This window comes from Enhydra lutris, unplaced genomic scaffold, assembly GCF_002288905.1.
Source record: "Enhydra lutris kenyoni isolate GAN:26980312 unplaced genomic scaffold, ASM228890v2 scaffoldscaffold8, whole genome shotgun sequence".
Classification (NCBI taxonomy): Eukaryota; Metazoa; Chordata; class Mammalia; order Carnivora; family Mustelidae; genus Enhydra; species Enhydra lutris.
The window spans coordinates 30699365-30712676 of record NW_019154092.1 but is presented as its reverse complement, the minus strand read 5'-3'; the positions used below and the strand labels follow the sequence as shown (position 1 = coordinate 30712676).

General features: G+C 45.3%; 1 protein-coding gene across 3 annotated transcripts in view; it reads right to left on the bottom strand.

Moving 5' to 3' along the window:
* LOC111142502 (formin homology 2 domain containing 3) overlaps nt 1-13312 on the bottom strand; it is a 467037-nt gene that overhangs the window by 110928 nt on the left and 342797 nt on the right. The window contains exons 11-13 of one of the 3 annotated variants that reach the window (XM_022495723.1): nt 8410-8496; nt 5325-5669; nt 4854-4928 (exon numbers count right to left, since the gene is read on the bottom strand). The exons of the other annotated variants lie outside the window; for them this stretch is intronic. Of the exons in view, the coding sequence (XP_022351431.1) occupies nt 4854-4928; nt 5325-5669; nt 8410-8496 (507 nt within the window). The remainder of the gene's footprint in view (nt 1-4853; nt 4929-5324; nt 5670-8409; nt 8497-13312) is intronic. 3 annotated transcript variants of the gene reach the window in all.

Here is a 13312-nt window from a genome sequence, read left to right as displayed (position 1 = left end):
AAGTCAGTAAATGAATAACATTTAGCAAACAACCTTAATTTTTGTAAGAAAAACAGGCTTAGAAATGCTAATCCCGTTAGTGATTATTCTAACTTACTAACTGCTTTAACTGACTTACTAACTGCTTTGTTTTGATTACTTCTCATTTAGAGAGGTTTCCCAAATGCCAACATTGAGGCAGCAGGATATATGACAAAGGGTTTAAATAAAACCTTCATATTTCCTTGTTAAGTGTATGTTAATATTTTTTGCTAACAAAGAATCCAAATTATTTTCATTTGAAAATATGAAGATTCCTCATGCTTCCCATGGTGGTATAACTAGTGTTAAATCCATTAAAGATCTATAGAAAATACCACATGATGAGCTAAACAAACATCGTAGTAAAAATTCTGCCTTAGGTATTTCCCAATCAATGCCCTTCATTAAATGTCATCTTGTCACGCGCTCGATGACCAGGGAGAAAATGTCCTCAGACCTTTAGGACTTACCTGCTGACCAGAGGTACATGTATTCACGTTTTCAGCCAATATATATATATTTTTTTGAACCAAGAGTACAGCCACTGGGTTTAAATGAGCCTTTATCATTTCCCAGTCATCTCTGACAAGTTTTGGGATTTGTAAAATTCTAGAATTTTCCTTCTCTTTTTTAGAATAGCTGTCCTTTCTAGCAGTTTGCGTTTAGCTATTATCCCTCAGTGTGTTCCCAGAAAACATATCATAACCTCAAGCCCTTGTGGTGGGGAAGGAGGGGTTGGGGAGCAGACACTCATGGTGAGTTACAAATAATGAGATTCAATGAGCTCTGCCTCTCAATCTGCTCAGCCACAAGGCAGGGCTGACTCCTTTACCTAAACTGGCTGGGGACACTGTATTTGGGTGTATGGGACCCCATGGGTCACTATAAGTGTACAAAGATACAAAGAGCTTCCTACACCCAGTGAAACCAGTCCAAGCTTCCATCAACAGAAATTAGCACAAATCATTCTGGGAAGCAACTTAACTTCAAATGTAGATATCTTTTCACAGAATTAAGCCTACTTTGGGGAAGCTAACATAATTATGGTTAATTGCATATGGAAAATGTCATGCATGGTGATAGTCACTGGAACATTATTAAGATCATGGTAGAAAAGGTAGAAATTACCCAAATAGGTAACGACGCAAGAATGGCGAAAAAGTGTGATCTGTTATTTATTGATGGAATATTATGCAACCATTAAAAATGACTGCCAATTCTGTATGTGATAGTACGAGAAATGTTTATATGCATGCTCAAGTAAAACATCAGAATATATTATTTATACCAAGTTAGATTACAACTGTATAAAAACATTCTCCAAATCAAAAGCTATGTATAGAAAAAAATTAAAAATAGGCCATCTATTTTAAAAAGTGGAATATAGACATATATTTTCCATTTGCCTTCAGAAATTACATTGCTTTAATGGGAAGCAAAATATTTATATTACCCCAAATCTATCCTGTGCTGCTAAGTCTGGTGTGCTTAGCTACCGCTCTTCATGTGTATTCGGGATCACATGTCAGGCCTGTGCTTAGGACTGAGACTCGCCACCAGGCAGATGAAGGCTCAGCTCATGCAATCTTACCCCACCGTCCTCCTCAATGAACACATCACCTTCATAGGACGTGGCTTCTGGGCATTCCTTTTCTCTTCTCTTGAAAAACCCAACCTGCTATGTGTCTAACAGGTTAACTGCTTCTCCATGTGAGGGTTGGTTTGACTTTTCGAGAGTGCTCCCAAACCACAGGGCACGGAGAAGGCAAAAGGCAAAGGATGAGAAGAGCATACAAAGAAAGGAGGCAGCAGAGGAAGGAGAAAAAAGCTCACGAGCGAAGAAGAGGCAGAGAAGGGGGTAGAGAGCACTGTGACGTGGGCAGGGAAGGTGGCTGCGGTCAGGAGCTCTGAGACCTCAGGCTGCGGCCCTGCATCCCCCAGCCGCCTGGGCACTCAGCCTGTTACTCTACACAAGCATCTAAAACCATCCCCTTCCCACCAAAAGGGGACATCTTGGAGAGTGTTTTAACAGGATTACTTTCCTAAAATGGAGTTTAAATGACCTGATGGAAATAAAAACAAGCATAATGCGTATTCCCCCTGCTTTGGTTTTTCGAATGGTTGAGCAATTAAAATTGGAATACCTCCCAGTCTGTTCAGTTTTGCTTCTCAATTTCAGCCAACAAAATGGATCATACAACTCACTCAATTCACTGTACTTTTCTCCTCTGGCCCTTTATGCAGACTACCTGGTTGGTATCTACTAGAACCGGTTCAGTGGCAGTCCACCACTGGGCTGTACAGACTCCATGAAAACCACAGTGAGTGAACATCAGAAAATTAATAGGTACAAACAATATTTATACGGCATTCAGATTCCTGTCAGACAAAAGATTAAAAATTATAAAAATTTATTGGTTAAATATAAGGCAATCCTTACGCACAAGCAAGAAGCTGTTTTTCTTAATTTATGTGTACGTTCATTCCAGCAATGTACGTGTTTCTAATACTCCCATCCCCCAGGACTATAAGTAGAGGCAACGACCAAGCGGGAGGGACCTGGGCCCAGGAAAGCTCCATCAGAGCCTGTGAGACTGTCACCAGGAAGCCCAGAGTCACCCTCACGGGCTAACAGCACCCTACTGGGGAAGACGAGGTTGCCAAGTTATTTTTATTCCAGTCAAATGTACATTTCTTAACTTGCACAGAAATACTGTTCTTGGAGGACCTAAGAACCGTGTCAGAGATGCTCTAGAAAAATCAAGTGAGAGATCCAGCAAGCCCACAGTTTGAGACCTAGAAGAGACTTCTAGAGAAGCTGTAGTGTAAGGTGCTCAAAGTGGAGCTCACGCACTCCGGCAGGCATACCACGCCACCCTGGAAACAAGAGGAGGGGAGCTCAGAGCCACGCGTTCCGTATCTGCTCTTTTCCTAAAATGGGTCCACCTGTGGCCACTCCTAGGGTCTCCAAGTTCTCCTCTCCTGCCTCCCCTTCACAACTGCCTTCCGCATTTAGGGAAAAAAGCAACACCCTCACCCAGGCCAAATCAGCGTGGGGCAGTGTTTTGAGTGGCAAAACCTCCAGGATACCAGGCGAAGGCATAGTATGGGAAAGCCTCCCCCTTGAGGGAAACCCTTAAGAAATACTGAAGAAGGAGAAGGCCCTAGTTTATTCAGGAGCAACCTCAGAGCCAGGTCTCACACACCACTTCTATCTACCTGACCACCTACCTGGGAATTGTGCTGAAATGACATGAAGGTAATAAAACAAGCATAATGCTTTTTTTTTTTTTTTTTTGCCAAAATACCTGAACAATTATCCAAATAACTCACAGTCTGTCCACTTTTGCTTCTCAATTCTAGAAGTGAGATGGTTGTCACTGGGACATGCATGTATCGGAATTGAAATGTGAAGTCCGACTTTTTCTGACAGAAACTCGGCCTCATTCATCTGAGGACAGGCTTTGCCAATGAGGCATATGCAGGTGTTTCCCAGAATTTAATCATTTAAATCGGAAACCCCAAGGTTTTGACAAAAAGGAATTTAAAGCACATAGACAATAGACAAATTATATCTTTTACAACGGTTTAAACTCCTAACAAAAAACTACAGGCAGGCTATTTAAAACTTTGAGAGAAGTATGTGGCACCTGGATGGCTCAGTTGGTGAACCTCTGACTCTTGGTTTCGGCTCAGATCATGATCTCATGGGTCATGGGATCAAGCCCCATGTAGGGCCCGCACTCAGAGAGGAGTCTGCTTGGGATTCTCGCCCTCTGCCCCTCCCCCACCATGGGTGCATGCTCTCTTTCTGTCTCTAAATAAATAAACCTTTAATTTAAAAAAAAAAAAAAAACCTTGAGGGAAGTTTCAAAATATTCTTAGGTTGTATGTAAGCAGAAAGGTTGATGGTTACACTTCTAAATTAATTATATTTATTAGATGGAGTATCCAACACCTATTGCAACTGGTCCTATTTGTGGTGTGAAGGAGCTGTTCTTCAGGTCTGGGTCCCACAATCCTTCATTCAAAACAAGGCGTAACTTCTTGCTCGGCCCCCAGATCAAGGGTCCCCCAAATGCAGGCTCGGGCAAAAGCACTTTGTTGACAAGGACTTTCCTCAAGAACCCCTGGTGGGGAGGGGTCAAGGTTCAGGCCTGGTATTTGGAGCTGCTGCACAGATGAGCCCAAGAAGGAGAGAGACAGACTCTCTAAAAGAGAACTGTACAATGTACAAGTTAGGACCAAAACCTGGAGTACGGTGCTTGGGGTAGAAACCACTCCCCACTTCCCTGGCTGTCCCTGCCTTAGTTTCCTCATTGTAAATAAGGGCTGGTAACAGAAACTACCTCTCAGCATTAACTCTTTAAGATGTTAATTTCATGGAAAGTATAAGGCCCGGCTCATAATAAATAGATAAGTATTACCAATGATTATCACTCTAAGAGAGAAGCCATCAGTATCATCAATCATTGATTTTGGACAATTGATGGTTCAAAATATTCAAACCCTCTGTCCCCCTTTCCCCACCCTGCAGAGAACTCCTAAGCCAGGCAGTTGTGAAGGGCAGGCACACAGGCACGTGACGAGCAGCTGCCCAAATGTTCTTGTGCAGTTCTGACTTGCACACCTCCCTCCCTCTGTTCCTCTCACCAATTTTTACAGGAATTATCAGAGCGCTCATAATTAATAATGTAATTGCATCAATGCCTGTGAAGGGATTCAAACCGCAATTGCTTGCCATCTCATGGGGAGATCTTTGAAAGAAACCCACATACATTAGAATCAAACTAGAAAGCTCTAGAAAAGGGAGAGAAAATAAAGACACCCACCTATTAGAAGAGAAAGACCGGAAGTTGTAAGGTTCAGACGTGGAATACGTGCTCAAATGGGGGGAATCAGAGGGACTATTAAAGGAAGGAAAATCCCACTCAAAACACCGCATGAAAAGAGGGCAGAACACTTCGTGCTATGCTCCGCAGGTCAAACAAGGCCCACACAGGTAGGGGCAAAATGTATCAATTTTGTCAGACCATGCATATTTTTAAAAACCTGATGCTTAAAAATCCATTTTTAGTAATTATGTAATAGAAGAGCTCTTTGATTCAAACGAATGACAATTTTCTGCTCTTGCCTGAACCCTGGTAGTTAGTTAGTGGTTAGGGAGTTAGTTGACGCCACAGCTGCTCTCTGGTTGGACTGGAAGCCACACAAACACAGCTGCAAGTGGGAAGGTGCAGGCAACGTGCTCTGTGGCCCTCCCAGGGTGAAGTTCACACAGGCCTCCAGGAGGCGGGATCTACCTGCTTTCCTTCTGCGCCTCGGCCTCCTTCTCCTTGGCGGACAAGGGCGAATCCTCAAAGTCGTAGGAGAAGAGGTGGAAAGGGCTGTGGGGCACATAGGGCAGCTTTTCTATGGTCGGTGATGCCTTCAGGGGACCAGGTGCCGTAGACGAGGGCCGGGAGGCAGAGGCAGGGTTCAGGGGCGGTGACAGGAGGGCAGGCCCAGAGGACCCGCTGCGCGAGGGACTCCCCACCGCAGGGCTGGCTGGAAGCCACTTTCCCTGCGAGGTGGCCCTGGAGAGGGCTGAGCTCTCAGGTGCAGCATCCTCGCTGGCGGGGCTCTGCTCCGAGGCAGGTCTGGCCTCTCTGCTGACCCAGGAGGAAGGAAGGAAGCGGGGGGAAGGAAAGGGAAGCAAAGGTTAGGAAAGCGAACAAGACACAGAAACCCCACTACCATTACGGCCGCTTCACTCCAGAATCCAGCTGTGTGTTGAGCTGCAGCATGGAAGCCCACCACCAGAAGCTTCAGTTTGCCCCACAATCCCGGCGCCCTGGGCCTGTCAATCTGGGAGGCAAGACTTGCCGGACGAACGCAAGGACCCACCCCTGCAAACCAGTCTAGGCTCCAGGCCTTTGGAGGCTTGTGTGTGGGGATTTCATGGAGCCCCGAAGACTCCTCTTCAGTATCTCCCCAGCCTCCCCAGGCTCTCCCCACGGACTGTACTGGCATGTGAATTTCCACGATTTGAACTTCATTTCTTTCTCTTGGCCCAATTGAAGTTTGGTCCTCCTCCTAAAAATCCCAGCCTGGAGGGAGAAATATCCCCAAGCCTCGTCCTTTAGGCTCCTGCTTTCAGGTGCTTCCTCAAAAGCATGCACAGAAAAGGACAAAGGAGAAGAGATGCCAGCAAGGAAGGCCAACAGCCAGAAAAGAGGGACTGGAGCACTCAAGTCAAGTTTTGCCCACTTCACACTTTCCCCACAGCCCACCTCTATGACTAAGCCCTAGACATCTGGACTCCTGGAGGCCGCCCAGTTCTGCCACAATTGTAAAACTTTTCCATCTTCACAGAACTACATTTGGACCACTGAGATCTTTGGAGGTACACAGAGAATCTGTTAAACTCTGCATTTTTCAAGACCATGGTCATTTTCCCGGAGAACCTGACTCCCAGCCATGCCTATTCAGGAATGGGATGTGACCCATTTTCTTTTCTACCTCAAATTCAGAGGTCCCTGCGTGTAGAAGGGTGGGAACACAGCCGTTCCCCTGGCTGGATGAGGGGGTTGGGGGATGGCAGGAGACCTCGCCGCTGTGCTCAGCAAAGGCCCAGTACACACAGCATGCACACACAAAACAGCAGCCCGCAGGCAGAACACACAGGGCAAGACACTAACCCAACAGAAGTAAGCAGCATCTTTCTCGCCACTTGGAGGTCTGATTGGATTATGCCAAGAAATAAATACATCCAGGTCAAGGTTAATGAGTGCCTTAGCCACTGTGGAGATCCAGCCCCGGTGTTTACCATTTCTACTTTATTTCCTAAAGCTGGAAAGCCTAACTCTAGTTTGATCAAGGATGCCTCCAGGATCAGGTCATATAGAAAAAAGACCTGAGAGCAATAAACCTCCATTTACCTGTGGAAGTTACAACCCCATGTAAAGAGAGCACAAGTTCAAGAGGGATGCTGTGAAGGTTGCCCTTTCTAGCCAGACTCTTCCATCTGGTCCGAGGGGCTGTACCATGAGAGTAGCTGAGGGTGGATGGGTTTGTGTGGGCGGGACAGACCACGCACATGTAAGCTCATACAGAGCCAGACCAGCGGATTCACTGATGGTCTACAGGATCTCCTGTGGCTGGTTTTCAACCTACGGTGGGACTATCAACCAAACTTTCTTTCTCCCTAGAGCACCCTTGGGTATCATTACCCCCAGGGATGGCAGCTCCCCATAGGTGAGGGGCTCTGGCTAATGACAACCCTTCTCTCCCCGCGTTCTGACACGGGTGGCTCACTCTTTTTGACCAGGTCATTCTTTTCCTCTCTCCACACCCGCACCCTGCTGGCTTCTCCCCAGCCATTTCCAAAGCAGGGAAACAAATCACTAGTTTGTCCGATCAGAGAGGATCCCATGGCTCTTGGGAATAGCGGGCATCTCAGCATATCAGATGGACCCCTTTTTGTGCACTGGCGGCTTGGAGAAAGAGGCTGAGCAGCAAAAAATTCCATTGATTTTGAAGTTTGCAAGAAAGATGTTTCACCCTAATTTATCCAAGATTTCTTTGATCTTGCTCATTTGTGGAAAAAAACAGTAAAATTGTCAATTTGCAGGGGTAATCAGTTAAACAAAAAAAAATCAACTTTAGAATTATTTTTGAATGTTAGAAAATGAAATTACTGGTGATCACTTTTTCTCTTTTATAAACACATCAATCTGCGAAAATACCTATAAAATTAAAAATATCTGCAGGATGCCTGTATCTGTTAAGGTTGCCTGAAGGCAGAAAGAAGGCATCCTTGGAAGGTATGAGCAGAGGACAGTAAACTCCCTCGAAAGCCTGTAAAATCAGGGTACTTATTCTCAGAGTGAAAACAGATCATGGAAAATTCTTCTGGGCTGCATGGGGTGAAAAGCAGTCCTGTCCACTTGGAGAAAAAACAAACCTGGATCAATAACACAGTAGTTACCCACACTCTTTAGGCACTATTATATTGGTAGAATCCACAGGAGTAAGGGGACACATGGAATTATCCTTCCTACACTGCTGAAAGGGTTAGTAACATTCTCCGAGCAGACATGAACCTCCTTCCGGTTGGTGTCCATCTAAGCAAAGCACTAATGAGGGAGGGAACAGCAAGGAGAAAACCAGCTACATGATTTGTGATTTTTCCGCAAAGCAAGGTCAAGAAGGGAAAGTGCAGCTCTCTAATGAACACGTGCTCGGTTATTTCTACACACCTAGGCACTCTGTGGCTCTGTGTTCAGGGTGAGGATTGGCAGTGGGAGCCGGTGAGGAAGGGAGATTTCTAAAAGAGGGCTGCAAACTCTCTACCAGGAAGGGACCTCAGGCTGTTAGTGGGAGCCTGGGAGGGTCCAGGCTCGGTACCTGTCCTTGCCCTGACAGGGGGCGTCATCCTCTCTCTCCTCCTCTGAATTGGGCTCCGTGACTGGCTCCTCTTCCTCCTCCTCTTCCCTGAGACAAGGGCAGGAACAGAGAAAAACGCAGAGACACGAGATGGAAAAGCGAGATAAGCGTTACAAGCAGGAAGACAGAGCAAAACCCTAAACAAAACACTGCAGCTGGCCGAAATGAAAAGAATGCACTCAGTCTGTCAGGAGAGAGGAGACAGTTCAGAGATGAGGAAATCTGAGTGTGGGTAGAGATCCAATAAGCCAGCACGGGCCAAGCTTCTCTGTCCCGTTGGCTGGAGGCCCCCCGCCCTGCAGCCCTCCCCACCTCGCGGTTTGGGGCAGCTTCTGGCCTCGGGCAGGCCCCTCCTCCGCACAGAATAGAGTGGTGAGTGTTCTTGGCCTCATCCCAGCTCCTGCAGAAAACCAGAGTCCTCACTTCACTGCACCCCTCTGGGCTAGAAACCATGGAGGGTCAGGCCGATCTGGCACTTACCTCCACGGGGGACACGGTTTTTACTTTCTACTCCCTGGCCCCAGGGCATGAGGTGCAGGGGCTGATCCGCTGCCACCTCAAGGGTGGGCACAGGGTCCTGATGGGGTCAGTGATGTGTCACCCCTGAGATTTCTCCTGGTGCCTCCCGGAACAAATAACCATACGGGTCCCCAAAGTGTGTAGCTGCAAGTGGTGGACGGCTGCCTGTCACCAAAGCTGATCCAAGGACAGCAGAGGTGGGGGGTCGGGGGTTGTAGGTAGCCACCCCGTGACAATTTTAACACTCAGACCCAGTACTTTTGAAGCTCTACCCTCGCTGTTCACTAACGGAAGATAATAAATTCTCACTTGCATTTAAGACAGTTTAATTTGGGTTTTGTCCTTGAAGCTACATGAGTACAGACTTTGATAAATGAATCATAACAACCTCCTCTGGGCTCTGAGCCTGGTCCACACTGACTCATGTCACTCTCCACACAGAACCTCTACCCCAGGCCCTGCGGATTTCTCCGTCCCTTGAGTTCTTAACTCCAGTGATGTTCACCTTTTCTCACATCGGCCCTCATGCTCCGGACCTCACCATCATACAGAACCAGCCCACCTTGGAAAACTTACATCCAAACTTCCTACTGCACCCTGACCCCAAATTCTCACTCACCCCCATCTCTCATTCCCCTCCCCTCTCCAGGGCTCCACTGCCATCTCCTTGTGTCCCTCCTCTACCTTCTCAACGTGGCTAGCGCCTTCGTGCCTTCAGTCCTCACGAAGCCACCATTCCCCACCACAGGCAACATTTTGCCAAGATCTTTAATTCTTTTGCCCCCGCTGTCCTTCCCCTGTGTTTTCTCTTCTTACTGAAGTATCAAGTACATTCAGTATAGTAAACAAATCACTGACGTTTCACAAAATAAACACATCCCCATAACCAGGACTCCCTTAATGCTCCCTTCCAATTGCTTCCCTTCCCAACCCCACTTCAAACAGCAGAGATTAGCCTGGTGGGTTTTCCTTCTGGCTAGAAGGACTCATGTCCAGCTTCTTTTATTCAACATAACATTTGTGGGATTCATCTATGTCGTTATGTGACACTGAAGATCATTCTTGCTCATTGTTATATAATACTCCCTTGTATGAATAGACCACAATTTAGTTATCACTCATTCTACTGTTGATGATAACTGGGCACTTTTCGGTTTGAGGTTATTTTGAATATTGCTATTACGAGCATAGTAGTATATGTCTTTCATTGACTATATGTTTATATCACTAGGCAGTATGTATACAGGAATGGCATTTCCGCATCATTTATGCTTGGGTTCATCTTTGCTAGAACATGTTAAACAGTTTTTTAAAATGTATATCCCCATTAGTAGTGTATATGCATCCTGGCTGTCTCACATCCTGGCCAAAATTTGGCAGGTTTTGTCTATTTCATTTTAGTCATCTAATCTGTGTGTAGCTTTTAGAGGGATATGTAAGAGGATACCATTAAGACTGTTCCCTTGGCCTGTGGCCTGATGCCACCACCTTCACTCAGCTGCAGTGGGAATTTGAGGATGCCAATACTTCTAGTCTACCCAGAATGCCCTCTACACTGACAACAAATGGGTGTCTCTTCTTTAAAACACTGAATCCCTCCCTCCAAAGTGCCTTGATTTTACTTGCTCCCCCAGGAGGTAAATGCACCAGAAGCAAAGTCTGCTAGAGTTGGAGGCGCTCAGAGCCAGGCTGCTTGGGTTGTACCGCAGTTCCGCCACTTATTGCTGTGTGCCTTTGGGTCCCGCAGTCCTTGCCCTGCGTGGGCTAGAACAAGCTACACCTTGTGGGAGGGCTGCATTCCTATGTAAAAGCACTGGGGAAAGGCTTGGGATAGGGCAGACAAATCAGTTTGTTTTAGCTCTCAGCATCATCGACAACATCACCACTGCCTTTTGGGCCCTCTCAGGAAATCCCTAACATTTCGCACCGAGGGGCTCTCAGAACTCTGCTTGATGCCCCCCAAAAGAGAACACAGTAGTCTGTAAAGCATTCTACACCATTGACAGACAGCAACACGCTTCCACCTCTAACTTCTGCTTTGTACACTCTTTCTGATCCCCCTCTCTTCTGCGTAGTTGCCTCACAGACGTCTGGAGATCACTATCCTGACCTACATCCCAAATTCTATCCTCTTTGGGCTCAACATCTGCTGATCCTGCACCAAACTGTCACATGACTTGTGTGTCCCATAGCTTTACTCTCATGAGAGGTGGGACAGGACCGATGGCAGGCCGCACAATGACCTACTTGGAGGGCCCACTTCCAGGGCGCCCTATAGTCAAGGTACTGGCCTTGCCCTATAATCCAAATAGATGGAGAAAGAAGTACTCTCTCTCAGTGCATAGGATTTTTGATGCTTGATGTTAGTTTCAGCCCATGATGAATTAGTCAAACAGAATCTTTTACATTGATAAGATTTAGGATGAAGAATTAGTTCAGACAATTTTGATTTTCCCCTAGCTGAATTTTCTCTTAAAAACAAGTAGAACTTGTTTTTGTTTACATTCATGCAGAAAGAATTCTGGGTCTCTGATCTTTGTCTTTCAAATATCAAGAGGGTTATTTATTTATTTATTTATTTATTTATTTATTTATTATTTTTAATGATAAAAGAGTTACTCCACTGCAGAGGTCTACTCTGAGCCCAATAGGCACTTTCCTTTTTATACCACAGGCAATCTCAGACTGGAGGCCACCCTCTCCACATTAGAAAAGAGACCCAGAGGCCCACAGTCTGACCAAGTCGGCAGGGCATAGTTTCCTTCAAAGCCAACTTTACTTTCCCAATTTGGATCTCAGCCTGATGTCACATTTCTTAGGCTTCAAAATACAAAAAGGAAAATGAACATTTCTGAACATTTGAAAAGTACAAAAAAACGTTTAAAATATATTCTAAGACCAAAATACGACGGATGAGGAAAAGTCAAGCAATGAATTCAAAGAAGGCATTTCAGTACATCTAATAGACATAACTAATAGACATAACTCATATCAAAATATACAAAGACATATTTTAAAAATAAAAATACAACTATAAAATTGGGCAAAATACATGATCGTGGCCAATAAGTATCTGGGAAGAGATATTTTAACCTATCGATCAGGAAATATAAATCAAGACCACAATGAGATACCATCTTATCTCTGCTTGGAAAGATTAAGAAGTCTGGTGACAGCAAGAGCGGAAGGGAATGTCGATCAGCTGAACCACGTATTGCTGACAGGAGTGTTAACCGCTATGATCACTTGGGCAAAGTACCTGGGGCTATCATGGGAAGTCAAACACCCATATCGTGACCCAGCAACACCATTGCTAGATGGCATCTCTATACCCCAGAGCAGTGGTTCTGAACTGGGGTGATTCAGTGCCCCCCAGAGACATTTGTCAATGGAGATCCTTTGAGTTGTCACAGCTGTGGAAGGGGTGCTGTCGTCACCTAGCAGGTAGAGGTCAAGGATGCCGCTAAACATCCTGCAACGTGCAGGACAACAAAGAAGAATTCCATCCAAAATGTCAGTGGTGTCAAGATTGAGAAACCCTCCCTAGAGATACCAAAACACTCATGCGCCAAGATAGGAGTCTAAAAATATTCTCAGCAGCACTGCTGGTTATTGCCAAGGAATGAAAACAACCCAAACACTCAACAAACGCTCACCAACAAGAAAAATGATAAACAGATCAAGGTAGAGTCCAAGCGCTGAAAAATAGATGGTGGTCAGCTTCACGTGACGATACGGATGAACGTTAGATACACAATGTGGAGGAAGGACGTGTAAGAAGGACCATACCATAGGATACACTTTCTAAAAGCTCAAAACCACAAAACTGCATTATGGGTTTAGCTAGACAAATGTGTTTGATAACATCATAAAACAACAAACCCGTAAGGACAACGATAAATCATATTTGAGAGTGTTGGTTATCCAGGCACAGAGATGAGAAACATGGAAGCACATGGCTAAGTGTAAGTTAAGGGAAAGGCTCTGTTTTTTGTTTTGTTTTATTTTGTTTTTTAGCAAGATCATAGTCTCATTGATTTTTTTTATACCAACAGGTAAATTTTATATGAAAACAAATGAGGAGGGGGCCACACATGGACCCACAATGACGATACACATAAACCAAGGATTATGATTGATCCAACACTGTTCCCCTGGGTTTTTTACAACAGGTTTTTCTCGGAGCAGTTTTAGGGTCACAGCAGATGATACAGAGATTTCCCATAAGCAACGACCATTATTTTCAAAAGCAAAAAGGTCTAACTATGGGACAAGAGTGCTCTCTTCCTTTAGCCAACAATTATTTATTGAGAATTTATTTTATGCCAGACTCTGGTTCCTGCCC